Genomic DNA, 24,982 nt, shown 5'->3' with positions numbered 1-24,982 from the left:
ACAGTTACGTGAAGTTGTTCTTAATGGCCGAACAAGTTACAGGTCTCTCTATACACACGTGGCTCTCATATAGCCTCGTCAATTAATTGCGGGGCTTGAACCTACGAGTCAGGAACATTGAAGAATGTATTAAAATAGGTAGATCTTTTCTTTATTTTGCTCTCGATGACATCTCAACTCTATTCAATGGATCGCTCAAGCTTGCGGATCTCGGGACCTACTAGCAGCACTCCACACTCAGAATCCACTACGAGGAGATGCTCTGTATGTATTTAAGATCTAGACATCTGGATGTAACCTCCACGGACGGCTCATGCTGCTTCATTCATTTGCCCTTTTTCGCGCCGAACGCTCCGCCGCCGAACATGGGAGTCTGCACCATCCCCGTCTCTGCAAAGTATTTCTCCCAGTGCTCAGTCAAGCGATTGAGAACATCCGGCTGGGCCTCAGCAAGATCATTTGACTCGGCAGGGTCAGACTCGACATCAAAAAGTTCCCACGCCTCCTTTCCGTTCGGCTTCGGCATCCAGACAGCTTTCCAGTTTCCTTCACGGATAGCCCGCTGTCCGAACAGCTCCCATCCATGGATGTGCACATCTTTTTCATGGACACTGGTATTCTGGTAGTCCCCAGAAGCCAAATGCGAGACCCATGACTGGCCTCGTGGGATCACAACTTCCCGCCCGCGGAACTGCGAGCCGGGGTGTGCGACTCCAGCCAGTTCTAGAATTGTCGGCAGGATATCCATGACAGTTGTGAATGATGGCGTGATGGCCCCGGGGTTAGCATGAAAGGGTGGGTACCGGATAACGCAAGGACAGCGGATGCCACCTTCAGTGATCCAGCATTTGAATCCTCGTGAGGGGGCAGTCGCAGCACATGCCCAGCGAGAACCTATTTATTTTGCAATTAGAAGGTTGAAATAGATGCGGATCTTTTGAATAGTAGTTACATACCGTACCACACAAATGAGTTGGGCTCGCCGATGTTTTCTAGCGTGTTGTCGTAATATTTGGCGATGATGTCTCCCATCATCTTTGTTCCTCCCATTAGCTGTAGGATGTTAGTAAGATTTCAAATAGGGCCTGGCTCGAATTTACTTACCGGAAGAGCTTCCAATGCCGCACCCTCTGCTCCGTTGTCTGACATGAACAGAACAAAAGTGTTATCTAGCTCGCCTGTAGACTCAAGGTGCTCAATAACCCGACCAATATTGGCATCCAGCTGATCAACCATCGCTGCAAAGACTTCCATCTTCCGCGAAGAGATTTTTCTTTCTTCGGGTGACAATTCCTCCCATGCCTTTCCGAGAGCTCCGACGGGAGGGTGGTGGTCTACATTTTCATCGACTAGACCCAGCTCCTTAAGACGCTGTAGCCGCTTCTGTGTTAGGGCATCAGGGCCGTCATCGTACTTGCCCGCTAATTTCTATTAGTAAGTGAATAGCGATAGCTAATCATGCAGAGGTACTGACCATATTTCTCGATGATCTCCCGAGGTGCCTGGAGAGGCCAATGCGGTGCCGTGTATGGCAAGTAAGCAAAGAATGGCTTTTGAGATTCCTCCTCTGTCCGGCCTTTGAGGAATCCGATCATTTTATCGGTGAAGGCCTGAGTCGAATAGAAATCCTTGGGCAGATCCGACCGATCAAGATATTCGCTGCCTTCAGTCCAAAAGCCGTCTGTAGTAAGACAGGGACCATCGCATTCGCCATCCTCCAACTGAGGCTCGAAGTTGTAATGGTTTCCAGCTCCTGGAAGCAATGAGAAGTTTTTGTCGAAGCCTCGCGAGTGTGGAGCGAGATCCTTTGTCATTCCCAGATGCCTTTTTCTGATCAACAAGAGCTCTCTGATCACTCGCATTTTTTGTGACTCACCATTTTCCAGACATGAGTGTATTGTAACCGTTATCTTGCAGGATCTCCGATAATGCGGCGACTCGCCAATTCAAGTATCCCTCGTAGCCGGGCTTGTTCTTGAAATAATCGCCAAAGTTGTTCATGAATTCGGCCATTTGTCCTGCAAGTTGTGAGCAAGGATTTTTTTAACGTTCAATATTGGCAGTGATCGATACCGAGTCCCGCGATGTGGTTGTCGGTTCCAGAAAACAGCATTGATCTGGTTGGAGAGCATGCGGACGCGGTATGGAAATTGGTCATTCGGATACCCTCTTCAGCCAATTTGGCGAGATTGGGAGTCTCAATTTCTCCTCCATAGGGTGCGATGTCGCTGAACCCCAGATCATCGGCAACGATGACCAGGAAATTCGGTCGCTTGTTTGTGTTATCCATTTTTCGTGTTGTTCAGAGTTATGGGGGGAAACCAAAATCGCGACAGAGTGAAGCGGAGTCTACGACAGTGGTCCTTATATATCTCTACAATGTTCGAATTCTCAATTTTTAACGTAAATTAATTAGTGACTTAAAACATTGCTTTAAGTATCCGGAATACCCGAGCTTGGCTTTTAGCGTACATTTATTATGTTAACATCTGATATCTTGGAGGCGATGTGGAGATCGGCTAACTCCACGTTTGAGCTAAACCAACTGCCGAGGCATTCATCATCACCGGGCTTGATGGCGCCATTTTGATGTCGCGTCCTTTCAATGTTCAATGTTGTCCACGAGTGCCAGGTGCAAAATTTACCTGTCCTTTCAAATGTTTCTTTTCCTTAATTTTTGCTGGTTACTTTAAAAACAAAATGGAATGCAAGAGGTGTTCGAAGCTTTTTACGCTCCATGGAAGTGCTCTTCTACATTGAAGCTTACGCTCGCTCGTACTACCCAAATGTTGTCTACTGTCTTTTCTGCACATGTGGCAACCTCTTCGGTTCGCAAGCAAATTTCTTAAGTCTACTTAGAATGGTATAACCTCTAGATGAGACTTGGGAGATTGATGGAATATTGCAGCATTTCCTGGGGTTTTTGACAGCACATATCTGGGCAGATGAACTTCGATATTGATCCTGAATTGCTCCCGACTCCTGAATGAGGTGATCCGAAACCTTGGAAGTTCGAAGTTAGGATCACAAAATACGAGATGGAATTTCAACCTGTAGCACTTGAGGCCCACTGAGGTTGGGACTTCCAACGGGACATTAAGAGCCATTGTTCCTGTCAATGGAATTCCCCGGGGCCGATAGTGGTCCCGGTCGGGATCCATGATGCACGGTTGATTTTGAAATGGACAAGCCGGCCCGTCTATCAACTAGTACTAGTTAGTCCATCATGTGACCATCGACGCGGGTAAATATATAACCGAATGCTTCCCCAAGAACTCTGGAATTTGATTAGTTCAATGTTAGATAGAATAGTTATTCTCCTATGTAGTCAATCATACGGGGGCACTATATTCCATATCTGCTTTCTCTACTCTACATATATATTCACTCCAATATGCGATCCTGAGGTCCAGGACCTCGAGATACTGGAACATTTCAACGTTAGAATATTCTACGTACCATTAGGTCAGAAATTGAATGGAAGCACTTGAGTAATTGTGCATTTCGAATCCACATTTCTTCCATGAGTATATCTCAGAAAAATATTCCCAGTGCCTTGCCCTAATGTCCAATCTTGGAAGTGATGAATGGCGGAACATTGAAATGTTTCCCTTGAGGTTGCCGTGCCCATTTTTTGAAACCTAACATTGAATGTTGAAGGGCATTTATATATAGTAGGGTGCAAGTATGTTTTGGACACTACTTAGCCCTCAACTTTGAAAACCGACGCCGGAATGGGACATAAATGTAGTGATTCCGACATTGGAAAGTTCATAACACAGAAACATGATATTAAATATCTGGATATTCAAATTGCGAGGTACTCAATTTGAGTGACTCTTTGAGAGCATAAAAACATTTGAATGCAGCTAGATTTATGGACCACACGTGCAGTATAACCATACAGCAACCATGAAAATGGTCTTCACATTAGCTACAGGGGCGTATAACAGCATACGGTGAAAGAAATTTCAATCTATCAAATCAGTTGAGCAAATCTTTTGTCCAGTCTCCTAGCTCGCAAATGACGATAAAAAACTACAGAATTCGAATGACTGGCGGGTACTTATTCAAACCAGTCAAAATCCGAATGCTTTGTTTCACTCTCAAATCAGCACCGATACTACCTGCATCTTTCTGTACCATTTCAGTGCTAGCGAGCAGCGGGGGAAGCCATTATAAAGCGGGGTGAGCCCCTCGCTTCTCTTTGTTTTCAAAATAATCATATTCCTTCATTTCCCCTAGATTCATCATCAATTCACCGTGAGATGTCTCAGTCAGCCCACCCAAAAGATACGATCTATAATCTCTCCCACCGCTCAAAACAGGCAGTAGAGCATGAACGGCTCAATCGACAACACAATATCACCCAGCAGACTTTCCTCAATAATCAGCTCACACATCCCACTATCCCAATATCCTCTCTAAAGGGTTGAATTTCTTGATGTCGCCTTTGGAACAGGAATCTGGCTTGAGGAGATAACTCACGCGCTCTCCCAAGCTCAGAGTGAAGCGAGTTCTAAAAATAGCGAAGAGGAGAGTTTATCCCACGGGAACTCCGCGCCACAGTTCATCGACTTTGACATGAATGCAGCTGCATTCACCGAAATACCGGCCGCGGGAATTCGACTTGTGCAGCGTGATTGCGGTAACCCCTTTGATGCTCGCTTCATTGGACAATTTGAGCTGGTAAATACCAGAGGTATTGCCTACGCCTTTACGTGGGAGAAGCTTGCTTGAGTCCTTGAGAACGTATCCTGTCTACTGAGTACTAAGATCCCCACCTTCTTTCTTCCCCGAGATTTATTTTGTGCCCCAAAATTAAGATTTTTTGGACTTTCTTCTTCGCTTCAATTCAGACCCGGGAGGATACCTACAATGGACAGACAGTGAGTTTAGCCTGTTCAAGTTCTTCCCAGAAACACCAAGTTTGTTGGAGTCAAGAAAAGTCACTGAAAGCAAAAGACGAGCTCGAGAGGGAGTACGATAGTGAGTGATCCGGCCATGATCTATTTATTTCAGACTCTACAACATTTCGTTTCGGGTCCTTTCTCGTTCTGTTTACTAATTATTCTTGCCAACAGTCTATTTGAATGTATGCTAGCCCTTCCATCGATACCAGAATAATCTCCATCATGTTCATATTGGCTGACAATGTCTCGCTTCCAATCCAGCGCCCTTCATCTATAACATCATCTGGGCACTTATCGAGCCGCCTATCTTCATCATCGTGGGCTCCATGCTTATAATAGGACCCTTACTACGGAACATGCGAGGACCCAAAGAATGGCTTCGGCTTATCAGCGCCAGATATGGACAGAATTCGAAGACCTATGACACCTACAAGGGGTCTGATTCACATAGCCGGTCGGAACCTCTTAATTCCAATAAACCCAAGATTGTTACATTGCTTATTTCTGTCGACTCCAAAGCCTGTCTGTTTGAAAGAATTGCTCACTGCTGGCTATTTTTAACCAAATATAATTTCCAGCACAAGATCTTGAATGTTGGAATACGTTCTTTTTCCTGGTTGATGCTTCAAACACGAAAGGGGATGACCTGGACTTCCAAAGTTGCATTTTTCCCATATGATTGAATTACTCAAGGTCGAGGAAGAGCATTCAATGTCAGCAATTTATAGATCATGACCTTGAAGTGGGGTTCGCGATAGGGTGGGCTGATGCATCGTCCCCACATCTTTTTGGGGGCCTACGCCCGCATCCAATGCATGGTCACATTTGGGGGCCGGAGATTAGGAGCCTATGATCCACAGCCCTAGCACGTTCTGGGAGAGATCAACATATTCCGTAGACTTCCAGACTTTGCTTTCCGGGTATAACTAGATCATTGGAAAAAGGCGCACGTCCAAACATCCCTGCTGGTCAGAGGTGTGAGAAAAAGCCGCGGTCACTATACAGGGGTTCCCCTCTTTCGCCATAAATACTCTATCACCTTGGAACCCCCCTCTTGCTTGATAATTACTTTTATCCCTCAACTAATTGATCAAAAATATTCCGTCGCTTCAATCTATGTACAGATCCGAAATGTCCTCAGAAAAACAGCCAGTCTTCGTCTTGGTCCCCGGTGCCTCTCAGAACCCAGCACAATATGGCTACTTACTCCACCTTATCCAATCGGCCGGCTATGGAGCGAGTACAGGCTTGCTCCCCAGTATCGGTGCCCGAGAACAAGTGACCGCCGCCGATGATGCTGAGTATATTCGCGAAAGGCTTATTTTGCCCGTGCTGGATGTCGGAAACCATGATGTGATCTTGATCAGTCATTCATACAGCGGGATGCCCGCAAGCGCGGCAGCCCGGGGCCTTGGTCCCGCCGACCGGGCCGCCGAGGGCAAAACCACCTCAGTTTTGGGCCAGATCTTCATTGCAACTCTTTTGCCCCGAGGTGGAGACAATTTGAGCGTTATCGATGGATTTGGCGGCAATTTACCTCCACACATGTACAAAGATGTATGTACATCGACCAGCCTTTCCTTTTTCTTTCCTTTTCCTTTTCCGGTCTTTCCAGTGTATAGAACGAGAAGGTAACCAGCCCGACACCACCACAGGAAAAAGAAAACCTTCTTAAATGCGACGAACCCAAGCCTCCTCTCTTCTACGACGTTGAACCTCTCCTCGCCGAAGGCGCCACCCAAGGCTCCCTCAGCCAGGGACTCACTTCCTTCTCAAGTCCCTGCCCCGAGGCTAGCTGGTACACGGATGCCTTCAAGAACCGCGTCGCTTACATTTACACCGTCAATGACCACGCTGTTCCATACGAGGCGCAGAAGATGATGGTTGGGGCTACTGGGGTAGAGTTCATCACCCGCGAGATCGCCAGTGGTCATAGCGCGCAGCTATCGAAACCCGAGGAGCTGACCAAGATCATTCTGGAGTTGGCTGCGCAGTGGTAGTTAAAGTCAGATAGAGCCTAGATCATTTAGCCAATCATCGTGTAGACAAATGAAAAAAATTGTTTCCATTGAATTATGCCAATGTCAATGAGTCTCGACAAACGTTTCTTTCCCCGTTTGCGCGGATAAGTAAACGGAGCCAACTTTTGAACACTACTGACTGAAAAACAGGATACTCGCACCGTCGCACGAGTGCGGAGGGGGAAAGAAATACGAATAAGCACTAGCACTAGCCGAGATTAATCTGAGCCTACGGCTGAGATTGGGGGCCGATTTGTCTGGCTAATTATCGTTTACGTACCCGAGGGGAGGTCATTGCTTGGGAAGTGGGCGGAAATAAGCACCATAATTGGACATGAGCGTCAAGCAAACGAATTTCAATTCATTAAGTGGACGCGTACTATTTGCAACTTTTTGAAGCCTTTGGCCCGTTCCCTTCATCTTTCTTCTTACTCTTCAAGATTTACTATGCATATGTCCCTGGCAGCTCTTCCCTCCCCAATCATTTTTTTCTCATGCTTATTCCTCCGAATAACCTTACCGTGTGATGGTGTATGTGCTGTGTGGATTAGTAGATTGTTGCTTGCGGTTCTATCTGCACCTCTACTTTTGCCGGTGCTACCGTTTATGACTTCTGTCGACCTAATAGTGGTGGGTGCTATATGGTTGACCATTGTCTTGACGATTGCGCTAATGCTGTGATTACCCCTGATGTTCCTGTCTCACTAACCATTGGAATATAGGTCGCGTATAATGCCGTTGCTGTTTTTCGAAAAAAAAAAACCAAATGTCCTTTGCGGTGAGGTTCACCCTGTTCCACGTCCCGCGCCGCCTTTGCTTGCTCTGGATCCCTTGCCTTCGATTTATACTTTCGCTGGGCTCCAGGCCCACTTGATACGACTCGCCGTGCTGAGTCCTCGGGCTATCTTGGACACGCCGCAGAATGGATGAGGGTGGAGGCAAGACGAGCCCGAGAGAAAAATGAAGAGGTCTCAGCGTACAGAAGATCTCAGCCAGGGTGTCCCAGAAATTTGGGAAGAGATCCGGTTTTCTTCCGGAACCTCTGGAAAATACTTGATGAGATCTTCTATACGCTTCAACCCCTTGATTTTTCTCTCGGGTTGCCTGTGTTCCCACCGAAGGCTTCTCTATTTTGCAGCGTGTCCAAGATGACGCTAAGAAAGGAAATGCAGATACTCAAAGAGAGGACGCGCATAAAGGAGCAGTCGTCTTGCCTGAGTTTTGTTCGCTTAGTTCCTTCTCGTGGCCCCCAGCAAACCTATGCACCCATGACACGAGATCGTCTCAAAATATTGGATGAGAGGTATGTAGATGAGGTTACAGATTTTGCAAGGCGTGTACCTTCCTCCACACAATCTGCTCAAATGGCAGATGACAGCGAGCTATTTACAAAGGCCTACGAAGTATCTACTCAATTTCTCACCCCAAAGCTCGCTCGCTCTAGGTTGATGGATGAAGGCATATTTCGACTTTTTCAGTACTGCTGCAGAACCTTGAAAGATGGTGCCGTTGCTTTTCGAGATGAGCTTATCGAGACTCCTAAAGACTGGGAGGCTCACGGATTTTTCCGCTCGTGTCAATTTGACTTACTGACACCAGACGGGATTCCTCTGCATGTAAAAACTGATGATAGAAATTATGTTACTGATATTAAAAAAGAAATATTCAAGACTAGTACAAAAGAAGCTCAATCAAAGTCGAACAAAGTTATATACGCAAAATTGCCTCTGTTGTGCTGGACATTCCCCACACCCAAAAAGATTCAAGGGCAGTGATATAGTACAATCAATATGGAAAGAGAAAAGAGAGAATCTCTTGACCCACATCCAATCAGAGTTCAAGCTGGAACCGGGGGTGGGTCCGGATAATGCCTCCGTATCTCCAAAATAAGAAAGGGACCGAGCACATCGCTAGTGCAATGAAAGCTAGCAGCGAAGTTCCCCATCCCAATCCCAATGCATCATACATCGAAGGGCCAGCCAATGGTAAAAGAGCGCCCACCAAGGACCGCAGGGCAGTGTTGGCGGCGGTGACTGATGCCGCGTAGCGCAGATAGGAGTCAACAAGATAAGTGCTGACAGACATAAACACGCTGATCAAACCGACCGCAAAGATGGCAGTTCCTATGATAGGCATAATCCAGTGAATGTCCTCCTGGGCTGACCATCCATACCAGAACAGGCCTACGGGCATGAACCAACAGCCAATCACCATAGGCAGTAGGCGTGATTCCGGGGTGAAGCAGTCCATTTGTATATGCTTTTGAGCGATACGGTCAGCAGAGATGCCTGTGGCTGCCAGTCCAATGAGACTGCCAACTCCAAAGCCCAAATATGTCAACCCGGAGATTCCCGAAGAGAAGCCATATTGACCCTCAAATATTGATGTCATGGTGGTGAACATGAGATAAAGATAACCATATACGGTTGCAGAGAGTAGCGCCATCAGGAGTACAATAGGGGAGAGTATAAGTAGCTTCAATGGGCGCGAGAGTGCCGTTAAGAATAGCTGTGAGGTTAAATTCCCCTTGTCGTAAACTGATCGCAGTGCAGGATTCCCGCTTTCTTTGCGTAGGCGAGCAGCTTTGCGCTCCAATATCACAGGAGCATAGGATTCTTGGTAGAATATAAGTGTGAATATAATCATAATAGCAGTCTAATTTGTTAGAAGCAGATCTCAAATTCAACCAGTATTGCATAGCCTACTTACTGTGATGGTAAGAACCCAAAAAACCCAGCGCCAGCCCTCTGCTTCAGATAGAAAGCCGCCTGCAACAGGACCGACGACCGGACCGAGAATCGGCCCCATCGCCCAGACAGCCAATATTCCAGCTCGCCGCTCCTTAGGAATCATGTCGGCTACAGTGCCTGAGCCAATAGTCAGAGGACAGACACCTGCCATGCCTGCCAGTAAGCGGAACACAATAAGCTGCGGCATGGACTGTGACACGGCACAGGCCACCGTGAAAATGAGAAACAGAAAGTTGCAGGTATGATATAGAGGAACTCGACCAAAGATCTCTGAGAGTGGCGCAATGAAAAAGGGGCCGAAGCAGTACCCCAACAGGAAGACGGATACGACAAAAGAGCCGAGCATGCTACTCGAGGTGTTGAATTCTGCCATCACCTCGCTGACTCCAGGAGTAAACATCGATGATGCCAGAGGCCTGCGTCAGTTAGCTTCATTCCGGGATCCGAGGATCATTATGCAAGGGTAATTGGTCTACTGACGTGATGAAGGTATTGAAAGCCATTAGAAAAAGCTGTCTCCCTTTCCTCCAAGTGGACCAATTGAAAGGAGATTCAGGATCGTCTGGTCCCTCAAAATCAACCACATTAGGGTCTTCGTTGTCGACTGCAGGAGAGGGTCCTTTCTTTTCCAAGTCTATCATGGCTTCAATTGATTGCGTATCAATGAATTGAGACACACAGTGATATTTTTTACTAGAATCCGCGTAGAAATACGCAACGGTATTTAAAGTACTGGTAGTAACCCCTTTTGAAAGGCTTGACCAACCAATGTCAGACTTTTCCGGTATATTGATTGTTGCAACTCATAGGATCCACATTTACAACTCGGCTTACCTCCGCTCAACTGCTTGCAATGCTAGATCTTAAATGCGAGATACGCTGCATTTGTTTCTTTCATTCAACAACATGACTTCATAGATTAAAATAATAACGGAGCCTATGCCACAGGGCTGTGTGAGAAAGACCTTTCATACTTGAAACCATGTAACAAATGGCAAAATTTGATTCACAAACTAAGTGATCTTAATATTTACGCAGTCACAAAGTCAAGGTACTGAATAAGTGGGGTCGGAGTGGGTACGGAGGGGATCGCGGTGGGTACGGGGGAATCGCGGTGGGGTCGGTGTTTTTGAATAGCCGGGGATTTTACTATGGCACCGTACAAATTTGTCCGTTGTAGTTGCGGCAAAACCTGCGTGGATAGCTTATTACGGTGTGTTAGCCGGTGAATGTGTAGATCATCGTCTCATTCTACATACTACACCCTCGGTCTGTACCAAATCGAAGTATGGGATATGTACTCCGTAGCGCAGACAGTTTGCTGATCAAATTATCATTCAATCAATAATGCATAAATTAATACCGTACCCTCTCCGACCCCATAAAGATCAGCATCATTTATTCCAGTTTTGACATGAGGAGATTCATATATTAAGCCATTAAGAGGAGAGAAATATAAGTACGTATGTTTTCGTGACTGGGTCTCTGCTTTAGTATTTCTTCAATCATCAACTTGAACTCTTCTCAAATATCCCAATCAGACAAAGTTCTTCGGGCTGAGCTTCATCATGCTTGGCCTTATATTTACCCTCGGATTAGCTCTGGTGGCCAACGCGATTTCCGTACAACCCCAGCATTCTGTTAGGGAATACGATTTCAAGCCCGAGACTGCCACAGAGTACTGGAAGGTTGGTGATTAGCTTGACCTCCCCGTGAATATGTTTTTCAACTCCTCTAACCTGTACATATATTAGCCGGAAATTCCCATTCTGTTCAACTTCAGCAGCTCGCAATTCTCGAACAAACTGGGGGGCAAATCTGCCACTAGCTCCTACTATACCACCTCTTTCCTTACAGATACCGATCGCAATCAACATGTCATCCTCTCTCACATTTTGATCACTGCCGACAATACCACATCTTTCAGTGCCTCAAGTCTCAATTTGACTGATCTCAGCTATACATCTTTCATGGTCAACTCAAATGAGACTGGCTTGCAAGCTGGTTCCCTCCTAAATGTGACCACGGATGGCAATGGATTCGAGAGTCTGACAGAGGATAACGTGTCCCAAATGCGCACCTACAGCAACGATGATAAACTTGCGTTTGACATCACCTACAATGCTACGACCATGGCACTTGTGGACGCTGGCGCGGGCCTGTTCACATTTGGTGATGGGGTATCTTACGAATGGGGACTTCCTGGTTGTTACACAGCAGGGACTCTGACCGTCGGCGGCCAGGTGGTCACAATAGATCCCGAGAATTCCTTCACTTGGTATGATCGGCAGTGGAATGATGGCCTCCCCTCAAATGGAAACTGGACCTGGTTTGAGTTGCATATTCCTGCTACCGGTTACAAAATGAGTATTTGGGCCATTAACGACGAAGAACCACAGCAGCGTTATTGCTTTGCTACGATTAGAACTGGAGATGGGTCACAAAATGTTGTCCCAATCACATTCAATGCGGACTATACTCGGCACTGGTATTCTAATGCCTCTGATTACTCATACCCGCTGGATTGGACATTGACTATTGGAGACTACGGAAATTTCAAAATTTCTAGTATCACCAACGATCAAGAGATTGTGGGTCCTACTTTTTCCACCTCTGGATATGAAGGCTTTATTACCTTTGATGGGACATTTGAAGGGAAAGAGGTGGAGGGCTTTGGAGTGGTGGAGGTGTTTCATGCTGTGCAGTAAGCCTTGAAACGCAAGTCACATACATTCGTTTCAGAGCCGTGGTCTAGTAACATTGAACACGTTTGATTCAAAGGGTCAAGCACATCTATGATGAGTGATCCTGGGGGAGGTTTATCTATTTGGACTTTCAATACAGCCCTTCCACATGTCAACTGAGTCATTAATGTTTTGAACATTGAATGAACTGCAGGGATAATTCAACCACATGCTCAATATGGCACTCTTCAATGCTGAATCTCCTCACATGTCAACTTATCATTTACATATGTACACAAACTGATTGGAGCTCCACTGCAGATGAATAAATGTATACTTCGATATAGCACAGCTGCACAAGGGTACCAGTTGCCATTAATTCCCGAAGCTTTCAATTGATAGTAGTTGGATATCATGTAAAATGAATTGTATTATACCATACATATATTAAACGCTCTACATAACTAGGCTGTTAGGATACTAAGTTGTAATTTATCGCATTTACCATGTGTTTGGGCGTGATCCGCCGGCCCGTGTGATCCCCTCGTGAAATACGTGAGTGTGGCGTCTGGAGTAGCTTACTAATAAATTGATCGGGATCTCGGTAATATATTTGAAGCTGCGGAAACTTGCAACGGGGCCATTCCCTCCCCATCTTTATCTTTAATTACGAACATTTATTGAATATGCCACCCGCAATGGTCAAGAGAGCCTGTGTAGCGTGTAAACGGTGAGCCACTGAATTTGTTCCTTACCATGAAGTTCTGAACTGTCTTATCCTTCCAATCGGAACTCACTGACGATAATTTCAATAGCAAAAAAATACGATGTGCGAACTTTGAATGTAATACGTGTTTACTGAGTATGTTCTAATACCAGTTCTATCATCAGGTGATATGATCCAGCCTTCATGCGGGCTCTGCACTCGTACAAAAAATCAATGCATCTACCCCGATCTTCAGGGGCCACCGGCTGGCACACCGCGAGCACCAAGTAAGCCAGACTGGTCTTTTGCCTCCATTCTACATGAAATCTATCGAGACAACAGAACAGGATCGGACTTGTTCTAACGCATCTTGAGGATCGGATGGAGAAGACGCGCCAAATATGAGGTCCGCATTCACGTGTCCACAAAACGCGCGACCATCAATCAATGATATGGAAATCCACGAGTTCAATAACTCGGGATTGAATGAATCAAATCTGTGTCATTCAATATCTACCCAACTGAATGTCCCTGGTGAGGACATCGTCATCCTGGTCGACTTGTTCTTCACGCATGTGCAACCTTGGTTGCCGATCTTCCACAAACCATCCTTTTACCAAAATTATATGAGAGGACATGAAGAAGCCGCATCTGTTAGAAATCTTTCCATAGGGGAAAGATTGATTTTTCTGAGCATGTTCGCTCTCGCTGCGCGCTTCTCTGATTTGACCTATCTCAAAGATCTTGCACCAACAGAGCGAGGAAAGCCGTATGCCGCGGAAGCAGTGAAGGTGTATGACTCATCCAGACAAGCACCAGAAGAGCCAAACATGAACCACCTGCAAGGCTCAATACTTCTTGCTTTTTTCTTTTACACCACTGGACCTTCATCGAAGGCCTGGGTATTGACGGGTATTTTGATACGCCTGGCGTATGATTTGGAAGTCGACCAGACCGACAAGATAGGCAGGAATGTGTTCCCTTCAAAAGACTGGATAGAGCTAGAGGAAATTCGAAGAGCTTGGTGGCTAGTGTGGGAACTTGATACGTTCGCATCCATCACTTGCAACCGTCCATTTGCTATACCGCGAGAAGAAGTTCCAGTGTTCCTCCCTGTTTCGGATGAGGCCTGGTTCTCGGGCACATCTACTGCCTCTACTACTCTCAAAACGACACCTGAAGATGCTTGGAAGTCTTTGCAGGGATCTGAAAACCAAAACCCTCGAGCTTGGTTTCTGGTCGCCAATTATCTCAGTTCAGTTGCCCTTGCACCTCAGTCGAGGAGTTATGAAGATATATTATCGATGGACCTTTCAGTCAACTGTTTCCGCTTTGCTCTACCGAAGGCTTTCCATCCGCCTTTCCAGAGGCATCTGAGCTGCGATCAAATGGCTGAAAGAAACTGGGTCATCTGTACGTTCCTAACACTATCTGCATACAAGGCCTTGCAAGTCCCGAACAACCTGCTGGCAACGGCGACGGCGGACTATGACCCTCGTATAAACTCTCTTCGGGCCTTTAATGCAGAACTAGCATACATCGTGGATGCTTGGCCAACTGATGCGCTTACTGTGTGTCAGCCCCTGATAGCATGCACTCTAATTGCTTCTCATCATCTTTCGCGGGGATTATCGGACTCGCTGGAGGATTCTTCAATCAGACTTGGTCGTGCACTCATCGAGGAGCTCCTCAAGAGATTTGCTGCTACCTGGGAGATTGGTATGAATTTACTAAGTTAGTATCTTTAAAACAGAAACTTAATCGGTATCGGCTAACTAATTATTAACTCAATAGAAGCTATCGAAGCCAGTGAAAAAAGAAGTCCACTAGCACCTGAAGAGCTAAATCTGTTGAAACGCTTTTCTAAATATATACCGATACCCGCATCATCTGAAGCCAAGTCATTCACTCCTAATTCAGGTAATGGGTCGAATATTCTACCAAATCTTGACTCTGGTCTTGAAAACCCGCCTGAAAATACCAACTTGCCACTCAACTATGTCGGAGCTACTGAGACTTCCGACTTGAATCGAACCTACCAGATGAACTCTTCGCTGGATACATTTTGCTTTTTGCAAAGTCCCCCCAATAACGAATTTCTGGAATTTGATGAAAGCGATCTTGATTTTTCTATCCTTGCACCTTGATTTACTCCTCCACGCCATAGTGCATGGTCATTGGCTTCTACCTAGGATATGAATTATTTCTCTTCGCCTTTTCTATAAATTGAATCTATTTGATAGTAGCCACTTGTCTGCTGGTAGGGAATCTCCGAATCAGTGATATAGTCATTGATCAAAAAAGAAAAGTCCAATTAAGTAACGATTTTTCAAAAACCTACGTAGGTTCAAACAACTCCGCTGCGTTTAGCACAGCTCGGTTTCCCCGAAAGCCAACTGTGCCTCCATTGTTTTAATCACAGCCAGTATAACCCTTTGAATTTTCTTGTTTTGGCCCATCACAGTACCCTTCTTGTCGAGACAACAGGAAGCATGAGATATCAGGACGTCGTTTATCACAGATGTATTGAGTATTTGGCATTCAATTACACATTGTTACTTGAAATCTACATTTCTAGCTTCACACTTGTTTCGTACTTGAGAGAATCTCCCTACTCAAGTGCTAGAAGATGTATACTTCAAAAGTCTTTTTTCACTTGACGCAGATCCTAAGTACATATAGATTCTCTAGGCAATACTATCTGGCACTGTCCAACAAGAGTCTTTGTATTCCACAGATCCGTATCCGTTTAAGGCATAACAGAAACTGTACAACTGCGACTGAGTGTTGAGGACGACCCTCAACGTACATATAAAGGATCATACGAGCAATACTCACGACAACCAGTTAGCGCCACATAATAGTTAAGTTCGGGTTAGGTTTTAACCCGGGTTCTTCGGCCTAATTTATATTTTACGGAAGTCTACGCCCGTCAAAGTGCGGGTTCGTGGGCGGCCCTTGGAGGCTGCCTCGCGGGGGGTTCGAAGGTCCAACAAGTCGGGATTAATTACATTAGCTAGGAATTTCTTTCTGACCTATATAAGCCTGCTATCACAACATGAAGACATTGAAGATTCTGCCAATAATACAAATTTTAGATCTTATAGAGACCCCAGGTAACCTTATGGCTATCCTCGCCATAACCCAAACAGTGAACCACTCCCTTTGCGCCAACCTTCTCCTCCCACTTGTACTTTTCGATGGACGTGTCAATCAACTCAATGATTTTGGCAGCACCGATTTGGGTCCACTCATCAGAGGGGGAGGTGACACCAAAGGCACAGTCGCCATATTGGACAAGTCGGTGCTGGACGCCCCAGCCTTCAAAGGTCCAGGTGCCTCCGCTGGCAATGTTGGTCGCGATCTTCTTGCAGTTGGCCGCTTTGGGTGAGCCAGACGAGGACTCATCGACGAAGGTGGAAGTACCGCAGAGAGTGGTACGCTTTTCCAGGACAGAAGCTGGGTTTTCGCTGACAGGCGCGGCTTGGACGCCAGCGAGGAGGAGGGTTGCAGCGGCGAAGATGGAGAACTTCATCGTGGAGAGGTGGAGGAGGATAGTGAGAAATGTGAAGCCTTAAAAGTTTTTTGATGATGGGGTTTTGAACAGCACTCGTGGCTCCTTATATACCCATGAGATTGATGTTAGCGCGGGTGCTAATGCTAGTGCAGGTGGTAGTTGAATTCTCTGTACTGTTGTCTCTGTACGGGTAACTGCGGCTTCAGATATTCAGCTCCACTGCGGTTTGAATGTCCAAGTGATCCTAGAATCTTGAGTGGGGTCCTTGAGGCGGAAGGCAGGTAAGAAATTGATAGGGGCCAATTACCTCTGGATCACATCCACCGTGATGTTCTTTCCCCTTGTAAATAATACCTCCTAGCGTACTTTGTACTCCTACTAGAACTGGCCATCCCAGAAGGATCAAGCTACGGCCAAATGCAGTATAGCTATAATGGACAAATTTTGAGAATTCACCTGGGAAGGTTTCTGCAGTCGTGACCTGTATATTTGGATATCTAGATAGGCAAAAAGGAAACCGGAAAAGAGACCCAATAGGCAGTAGATCAGGGTGCCTGCTTCACAATGAAGAACCTCCGATCAAAAGCTCCTAGGATCGTACACTGGCGAGATACGGAGGCCCTGGAAATTTGAAATGAACCACCTCTAGGGCTCCACATGCGTATACTGGACTTAGGGCGGATACCGTGACATGGCAAGTGGAAAAGAATTTAAATCATTGAGTATAAATTGTCTCCACCACGTTTGCTCTAGCTACTCCGTACAGATGAACTCATGCGACGTACGGAGAAGAGGCATTCCGCGGATTTCATACTCTGTATTTGTTCCATGTCCATTGGTGTACTGTCTGAACTTTTCATCGGCCACCTTTGCTAGAATTATAGCCAGGATATGGGAGAGATTAAGTGGTTCCTCAAGCGCGCCATAATGCGCAGGAGTGATATTGTTGAGACAACTAGTGCAAACTAGGAGCACTGACTAGTAAGTCAAACACCTCGGCAGCTAGAGCCTGCATGGCACTTCCCTTCCATATCTTTGGCGGTTTGAAGCTCAAAGGGCCTTTCCATTTCTACCTTTTTTTGGTTTGTCTGTTGTATTTTCGGGGGACTGAGAATGGCCCAATTCCCATTTCTCATAACCTTAACTATATAATCCTTCAATACAAGTCTCTCAGGATATTCGATTGCCTTACTATATGCACGGAGAGTCTGGTTATCTCATTCTCTCTATATCGGTGATCTCAGATCGCAGCCTCGATATCAGTCGGAAAAGAGAAAAAAAGTGGATCATGCCCCCATAACGAATCACCGCGGATGTACAGAGTCCACGCGTACGGCATACATACATGTATCAGTCTGATTCTAGCTCGGTCGTAGCTCAAGTCTGCTGTGGAGACTATCCATTAAGCTTACGCGGCGTCGCGGCCCGCTCGATGCCCTCAAAGGTGGACCCTCGTTAGCGAACAAACCACGGCAACGCCGCGTGAACTCAACATGAACGATGGCCTATCTAACCATTATTGGTCTGGCTCAAGCGGTCAGGACCAATTGAGTCTGGCCCACAAGAGATTCAGGAGGTCAGTCGGTCGAGAGCCGAGTCAATCCATACCAATGTCCTGTCGAACGAATGTGAAATTAATCTACAGGGCGTCGGCCTCCCTAATGTTCTCAATGAACAACCCTTTCTCTTTCCGCTTCTTGGGTAAAGATGCGTTTCATTCGACTTTTTCAAAGTCTTTGGCCTGAAAAATGCCATTCCACCCTGCAAACTCTTTCCTTCGTTCTCTTGCCATATCTCTTCTTGGTCCTCTACATCCGATCGCAGTCCTCTCGCGACCCAGGATCGTTCTTCTTCAGAACATCCTCAGCCTACGATCTATCATACTCTGCCGTCAGACTTGAGCAAGCAGATGCCTACATCAAAGCCGCAGAAACAAGTGATACGAAATTCAATGACCTAAAAGCCTCCAAAAATCCTGAATTTTGTCTTGGGATTGCGACGATCGCGCGAAGTGGCGTGCGATACTTTAAAAGTACGGTTGGTACCGTACTTGAAGGCCTCAGTGACTCGGAGAGAGCCAACATACATTTGATTTTTTTTATTGCGCATACAGATCCCTCGCAACATCCGGCATATGCGGAGCCTTGGCTGCACAAATTGGCGGACCAGGTGCTACTGTACAACTCCTCTGACGTCGATATTGACCATATCAAGTCCTTGGAAACAGACGAGGCAAAGCTTGCAGGCCGTGAGAAGGCCCTTTTTGACTATTCATATCTTTTACAAGCTTGTGAGGCAGTCGGTGCTCCATATACTATTATTCTTGAGGATGATGTTGTCGCTCAAGATGGGTGGTATCATCGTACGCGTGATGCATTAGTCTCTGTCGAAACACAAATGCAGGAGATAGGGGCACCGAAATGTGAGTTTTTTTTTTTTTTTTTTTTTTTTTTTTCCAAAAAAGAAATTTTCGGCACCATCTTCCCTTACCTAACTTTTGACTATTATTACAGGGCTCTACCTCCGCCTATTCTATACTGAAGAATTTTTCGGTTGGAATGCCGAGGAGTGGCCTATATATCTGTTCTACTCTATCCTAATAGTCTGCTTTGTTGGGTGCAGTCTTCTAGGCATCCGGCAGTACCGACCTTCCATACGCCCCCACCTTCCAAATAAGATAATCGCCATCGTCAGTGTTGTTGGCTCGTTCTTGCTGATTGGGCTATTTTTTGCTGCCGGGCGAGTAACAATGATGCCGATTCCAGAGGGTGTACACCAAATGCCGAAATTTGGATGTTGCTCGCAGGCCTTGGTCTTCCCCCATTCTCGTCTCAATGATCTCGTCGATCTCTTCACTTCTAAAAGGATCGGATATGTTGATATGCTCACGGAGGAGTTTGCAAATGCAAACCAAGAGATCCGCTGGGCATTAACACCTAGTGTCATGCAGCATGTTGGGAGGAAGAGTTCCAAAGGTGATCAGGCTGCTATTGTACAGTCCAAACCAAAATCGAAGGCGGAGTTGAGTAATGTGGAAATGCTCTGGAATTTTAGATTCGAGCTGAATGTTGCCGATGCATTGCACTTAGAGCACATGCGTGATGTTAGAGAGCATGAGTAGCGTGCATGCACGATTGTGAAAATCTACATGTAATAGAAAATTATGTAATATTTTATAGCAGACTCATCGAGGTCGAACCCGATGGCAATTCAATATTTTCTATTAGTCACCCCTTCGCTGCTCGGACAGTTGAATTCCGCTATCTGTAGGCATGACCAGCACTACTTCCATATAGCGCCTTTTCTACGCCTTGCCTCTAGGCAGGCTAAATACTGCTCTCTCACACTGAACATTGAGCGGAAAAATCGTTAGACACATCCACGGAATGCTAAGTTGGGACTGGCAGCAATTTATTGGACCTCAGCTCTACAGCACAACATGCCAGATTAATGGTTATCGGTCAAAAAATGAATGAGGAGTAACTGGAATTGAGTGTAACACGCTCGCTCAGCCTTGCTGGCATTCAGCTGAACATTATTGTGAATTTTCACAGCCGGCACTTGCAGTGCCCTACTGTGGATACCCAGTGGGTCCTGAACAAATGAGCCGGTTTTTGTCTTCCGCTTTTGGCCTAGTATGTTTTAAGCTTTTAATTATTATGATTTCTTTTTTTTTTTCGAAATCTTTAATCCTATATAGATTGGTAATTCGTGATGGGGAGGTTCCAAAGTCACATGATCTTGTGTTCAGCACAGCATTACAGTAAGGACGGAAGGCTCGGATGTCCCCCCTTTCCTACAGGACATAGAATCCTATACTTCTTACTAGGATTTTGTTATAGTATTTTAGGATAATAAAGCATTTTACTTCTTGGAGCAAATGAATTTTCAAAAATATTACGTTTTCTATAAGAAAAAGGGTCATTAACATTCAAAGCTATACATATATTACTTAGAGCTATATTTACAGTGTTGATCGTCAGGTTTCAATGTTTACTGTATGGGACAAAAAATAGGAGAAAAGAAGTCCCAACAACTTTGAGCCTGAGCAGGCTCAATTTTGTTGTGACAAATCAACGATCCACAGAGACCCGTTAGTCAATTACCCGACTTTCTTTTTCAGTACGCCAAGCCTGTTACAGTAAACATCCACCCCTCGGTGGAACCGAATCTTGCTGGGGGGGGGGGGGAGGCAACACGCTATTGAAGCAAGCCTTGAAGTGGAGATCTAGGCGTTCGAGCACAACCGTGAATGGTCGCGCCGCGAAGCTGAAGCCTAGTACAATTTTCCTGTATCTGTCCCCACCTATTAAGATTTATTGATATAGCGCACTCGAGACGTCCCGGAACTTCCGCGAGCTGTTTGCGCAGCTTCGCGAAACTAAAAGTGTGCGCTGCGACAGTGCCCGCGAATTTGTCCATCGGGTGCGGTCGCTTGTATATTGATTAAATGCTATCGTGCCCGGATTAATGGGTGATCGAACACACACATGTGCACATGTGCACATTGCGATCTTACTGACATAGATCGGACCGGAATACATCTCATATAGTTGTGGATGCCATTTATGTAGAATAGTAAGGACCTAGTGAGTCTGAGCACGATCAAAAATCCTTTATCCAATACTGACATGTAGGCAGTTTGGAGAAAGAAGTCTTAATACCCTAATAGGCGCTAGTGTCTGGATTGTCTGTTTAAATGTTAGTATGGTGTAACATTGAATGGACTCAAGTGCTATTAAGAAATATAACTATTATAAGAAGTATACATGTGTAGTGTAGTGCTGTAGAATTTGAATATGTAGTAAGAAAGATAGTTATTGATCTCAAGATGTACACATGGGGGAGCATTTGAAGTTCAACCAATCCTTCAAGCACTTGAGTTGTATTGGAAAATGCGTACTTTACGTTATATATATTAGGATGGATATGCCGAAGCTACAGCGTGACTGCTACTCGGTAGTGGTGCAGCCGCAGAATATCTTTATTTAATACTGAGGACGAACGGTCGGGACTGCCTAGCATGCGAAGGAGGACTTGTTGATCCTGTGGTGTTATATGAGCAAGATATCCCAACAGCGAGTCTAACTGGCGAGGGGTGCCGGCGACCCATGACTACGCAGATTCTCTGGATCCGCAGGTGGTGGTCATGGATGTTTATGATCTTCGGGAGTTAAGGGACGTAGAATGTATAGCGTTAACCTCTGAGCTTAATGGTGAAGCTGGAATGTTTGAGTCCTCATTCGAATTGATGTTTGAGGCAGCGGGGATATCATTCGATTCCGTGGTAGTATGAGGGATGAAAATGAAAAAAATATAGATAAAGATATAAATGATGCTTTTTTGCCGCTGACGTCGAGCTTTAGTGGTGCGTTGTTCTTCCAGAGGTCTACTGGTAAGTACCTTGGCATGCTCCTTCATTAATAAAGCATCATCAAGGTCCGCTTCAGTATCGCTCAGATCTGCGTACACACCATCAAACTCCTGCGTGCTAGGGGCCTGTTCGAGTTCTTGTTCCAAGTTCTGCGTCTTCCCATTAAGACATAGCAGCGCGTTGCTTTGCCTAACGAAGGTTGTGTAGGCATTATCAGTATCGTCGTTGAACAACTTAAGGAAGTTCGCGGCTGTTCGTTGGTGAGCTGCAATTGGAGTCTTGGGAGTATTGAGGGGTCCGGCCGAGCTCGAGAATCGCAAACGCGAAAAGGACGAGGGGATGCGAGGGGTTTTCGTGTTCTTCGGCTCGGAAAGTCCTGCATCAGTATCAGGAGGGTGATGAATCACTAATACATGGCGTCGAGATCGTGATAGTTGGGAGTTGCCAGGCTCGGCCTGGTCCTGTTACGATGACATGTCGCACGTTCGAGGTTGTTCGTTTCGTTCATTTTCCGCTGTTTGCTCTAAGAGCGGGGGAAGGATGTTGTGTTGTAAATAAGTTTAAATTTTGTGATCAGCACTGTACATTCCTGACGAAGGAACGTTTGTTTGTCGGTGGCATCTTCATGTACGTACGCCAAGCCTGAAGATGTATGTGTGTGGCGGTGAGCTAAGCGATTCTGGTTTTGGTCCGTCACTCGATCGAAAAGCTGGGACAAAAAGTTCAGTTTCAACTTCATCAGTGTTGCTATACTTTCAGTATGGCCTTAAAGCACCTGCTGGCATTTTCCAGTCCCCACATCCCAGACTTGCAATTTCAAGTTGGCAGAGACCAACATTGGTTTTTTTAAAGTCGTATGAGAACTATAATAGATGTGGCGGTCCGTAGCTTTGGAACACTTGCTGGCACTTCCCCGTTTCATATCCATGTGAGAATAGGGCCAATCGAAGCCATTCCTTCTAGTATCCTCGTACATTTCTTGGACTGTGTATTTCAAATATATTAACATTCAACAAGTCGATTCCTAGTTGAGTATTTCGACGGGATGGAGCAGCCCAGCGGGCTTTGAATAATTTCGAAAACAACGCGTCCTTGAGTGGATCACCGCGCTCGACCTGCATAACCTGCATAGCGCTCAGCAATCACTGGATATGCGTGGATAACTAAACTGTGCCAATTGATTGGATAGTTAAGGTTCGATAAGCCTGATAAGCACCGATAAGAAATTTGCTCTGTTTGTTGTTTGTCCCCGCCATTTTCTGCTAGAATGGCTTCCCGCGCTTCCCGCTCTTCGTTTGACATCTCCATCTCCCCCATAATGTCGTGCATGGCATTTTTCCAAACTTGGGCCTCACTGAAACTTTTTCCATTCCTCATGGCCCAAGGTACCATCGAATGAAAGGCAAATGAATTCGCCGATTTCACGCAGCGTTTCAAGTCCATTTCTACGAGTTTGAGGAATTCCAAAATGGGCAGATTTGGCCGCAATCAAATTCATGGTGTTGCTGATACTCCCAGCTACATCGAATGCCATCTCACATTACTTCAATCTTCTCATGGAACTGTACTCTATATTGACCTGTCTCCATATGTCGTCGAACCCTTTACAATACGGGTACTTGGGCAAAATTTTGTAAATGATATCCCAGGTTGATAGTTGAAAAGTATTTACTTGGGATAAGTCTTGTACTGACTACCCAGTCCCTAATTGGAATTTCAAGTTTTTAGTCTCTCCCGGTACCGAGCAGATACTTGTCTCCAGTGCTCAGCGGGTAAAAGCCTCAAGGAGTGAGTAGGAAGTCATATTTAGTGCCGAGTACTAGTATGTATGCATCTCAGGGTGCCTGTGACCTTATGTACTATGGATAGTATATCTATATGTCGTGAACTAAAATCTTGAACCTAAGGCCGAGGCCTGAGGCAAAGGCGACGTTGGATGACATGCTTCAACCCTCATCTCTCTTTTCCGATCTTCTTCTCCTCTTATTCAAATGTTCTTCTTCTTCTCAAATTCTTTCTCTCTTCTCTCTTCTCTCTCTAGCCATCCTCACTTACGTCGTCGATTGGACTTTTTCCTCTTGGTTCAAAATAACTCATGACGCACGCAACTCACGACCCGGAGATCACCTCCCTTTATATTTATACATGATTTCATCATCAATCAATGATTTCGCCAGCTTATCGGACACAGTGCCCACCCCATCTTAGGTGTACTGCCAGTGGTGGGTCGGTGTTCTGGTTCTACGAAACCCCGTTTGAGAAGAAAATCAATATTCAACAACGCTGAGCCATGTTGTGTGGCGACCTTCATTACGCGCTATGATATGGCGCGCAGTCGAACTTCGAAACAAATATCGTGGTTGTTGGGGCAAAGACTGAAGAAAAGCCATGCAGGGTGGAGGGGCGGCTATTATACATGACCAATGTCCCCTTCTCCTTTTTCATACCTCTTTAAAGAGGCAATTTACGCTTCAGTAAACTAGACTACACACTTGGATATGTCGACCTGGCACATGCAGACTCAACCAAGTGCGAAGCACGAGTGCGCGCGCGTCACGATGTCATACTCGGTGGTATTGGGCTTCGTCAAGGAAGACGGACGTATTGCACGTGGCCATCGGTCACTGTCCTTGGGTGAAGAAGCGCATTTCTGGAAGGAAATATGGGTCGGCAACTAATCGAAGATGCTTAACGGACGTCCAGATTATGGGCTATGGTACGGCGTACAGTCAAACCTGGAGTTTGTGGAAGCAAAGAACAAAGGAGAGTCTGGTTGGGTGGAGAAACAGCTCTTGGCCTGAACTGGTAAGTTAGCACTATCTGTCCAATATACTATGGAGTATAACTAATTGATGTTCTAGGGGTGGTTCACGGTGGCTGGAGGTGAGGGAGAAAGATGATATTGCTGTTTATGGCATCAGCACAGACAGTGTCACTGTTCTTCCACTGCCCGAGCCAAGGGAAGTAGGTAAGCTAGGAAATTATTTAGTATAGTTAGATTGGAAATTTCGTTATAG

The 24,982-nt window shown here is 45.7% G+C and overlaps 9 protein-coding genes across 9 annotated transcripts; 5 read left to right on the top strand and 4 right to left on the bottom strand.

Annotated features, from left to right (window-relative positions):
• Positions 1-325: 325 nt before the first annotated feature.
• Positions 326-2,290, bottom strand: N7466_009767 (arylsulfatase; the record flags this gene model as incomplete). The annotated part of the gene is made up of 6 exons (XM_057169156.1): positions 326-894; positions 957-1,053; positions 1,105-1,421; positions 1,475-1,824; positions 1,877-2,018; positions 2,074-2,290. The coding sequence occupies 6 exons, from the start codon at positions 2,288-2,290 to the stop codon at positions 326-328; spliced, it is 1,692 nt and encodes a 563-aa protein (XP_057017862.1).
• A 3,754-nt stretch (positions 2,291-6,044) lies between these two features.
• N7466_009766 (alpha/beta hydrolase) lies at positions 6,045-6,913 on the top strand (the record flags this gene model as incomplete). Its single annotated transcript, XM_057169155.1, has 2 exons — positions 6,045-6,470; positions 6,536-6,913. 2 exons carry the CDS (start codon positions 6,045-6,047, stop codon positions 6,911-6,913), a joined length of 804 nt encoding a protein of 267 aa, XP_057017861.1.
• A 1,851-nt stretch (positions 6,914-8,764) lies between these two features.
• Positions 8,765-10,084, bottom strand: N7466_009765 (MFS transporter; the record flags this gene model as incomplete). The annotated part of the gene is made up of 2 exons (XM_057169154.1): positions 8,765-9,589; positions 9,644-10,084. The coding sequence occupies 2 exons, from the start codon at positions 10,082-10,084 to the stop codon at positions 8,765-8,767; spliced, it is 1,266 nt and encodes a 421-aa protein (XP_057017860.1).
• Positions 10,085-11,252: 1,168 nt separating this feature from the next.
• On the top strand, positions 11,253-12,392 carry N7466_009764 (uncharacterized protein; the record flags this gene model as incomplete). The annotated part of the gene is made up of 2 exons (XM_057169153.1): positions 11,253-11,372; positions 11,439-12,392. The coding sequence occupies 2 exons, from the start codon at positions 11,253-11,255 to the stop codon at positions 12,390-12,392; spliced, it is 1,074 nt and encodes a 357-aa protein (XP_057017859.1).
• A 1,377-nt stretch (positions 12,393-13,769) lies between these two features.
• N7466_009763 (fungal specific transcription factor domain-containing protein) lies at positions 13,770-14,813 on the top strand (the record flags this gene model as incomplete). Its single annotated transcript, XM_057169152.1, has 1 exon — positions 13,770-14,813. The coding sequence occupies one exon, from the start codon at positions 13,770-13,772 to the stop codon at positions 14,811-14,813; it is 1,044 nt and encodes a 347-aa protein (XP_057017858.1).
• A 1,355-nt stretch (positions 14,814-16,168) lies between these two features.
• On the bottom strand, positions 16,169-16,609 carry N7466_009762 (uncharacterized protein; the record flags this gene model as incomplete). Its single annotated transcript, XM_057169151.1, has 1 exon — positions 16,169-16,609. The coding sequence occupies one exon, from the start codon at positions 16,607-16,609 to the stop codon at positions 16,169-16,171; it is 441 nt and encodes a 146-aa protein (XP_057017857.1).
• Positions 16,610-18,298: 1,689 nt separating this feature from the next.
• On the top strand, positions 18,299-19,712 carry N7466_009761 (uncharacterized protein; the record flags this gene model as incomplete). The annotated part of the gene is made up of 2 exons (XM_057169150.1): positions 18,299-19,013; positions 19,105-19,712. The coding sequence occupies 2 exons, from the start codon at positions 18,299-18,301 to the stop codon at positions 19,710-19,712; spliced, it is 1,323 nt and encodes a 440-aa protein (XP_057017856.1).
• A 1,817-nt stretch (positions 19,713-21,529) lies between these two features.
• Positions 21,530-22,473, bottom strand: N7466_009760 (uncharacterized protein; the record flags this gene model as incomplete). The annotated part of the gene is made up of 3 exons (XM_057169149.1): positions 21,530-21,706; positions 21,995-22,341; positions 22,449-22,473. 3 exons carry the CDS (start codon positions 22,471-22,473, stop codon positions 21,530-21,532), a joined length of 549 nt encoding a protein of 182 aa, XP_057017855.1.
• Positions 22,474-24,523: 2,050 nt separating this feature from the next.
• On the top strand, positions 24,524-24,865 carry N7466_009759 (uncharacterized protein; the record flags this gene model as incomplete). The annotated part of the gene is made up of 3 exons (XM_057169148.1): positions 24,524-24,631; positions 24,669-24,770; positions 24,827-24,865. The coding sequence occupies 3 exons, from the start codon at positions 24,524-24,526 to the stop codon at positions 24,863-24,865; spliced, it is 249 nt and encodes an 82-aa protein (XP_057017854.1).
• Positions 24,866-24,982: the final 117 nt, after the last annotated feature.

Source organism: Penicillium verhagenii, assembly GCF_028828195.1.
Source record: "Penicillium verhagenii strain IBT 33310 chromosome Unknown utg000009l_segment0_segment0, whole genome shotgun sequence".
NCBI classification, from domain to species: Eukaryota; Fungi; Ascomycota; class Eurotiomycetes; order Eurotiales; family Aspergillaceae; genus Penicillium; species Penicillium verhagenii.
This window is presented reverse-complemented; position numbering and strand designations above follow the sequence as displayed.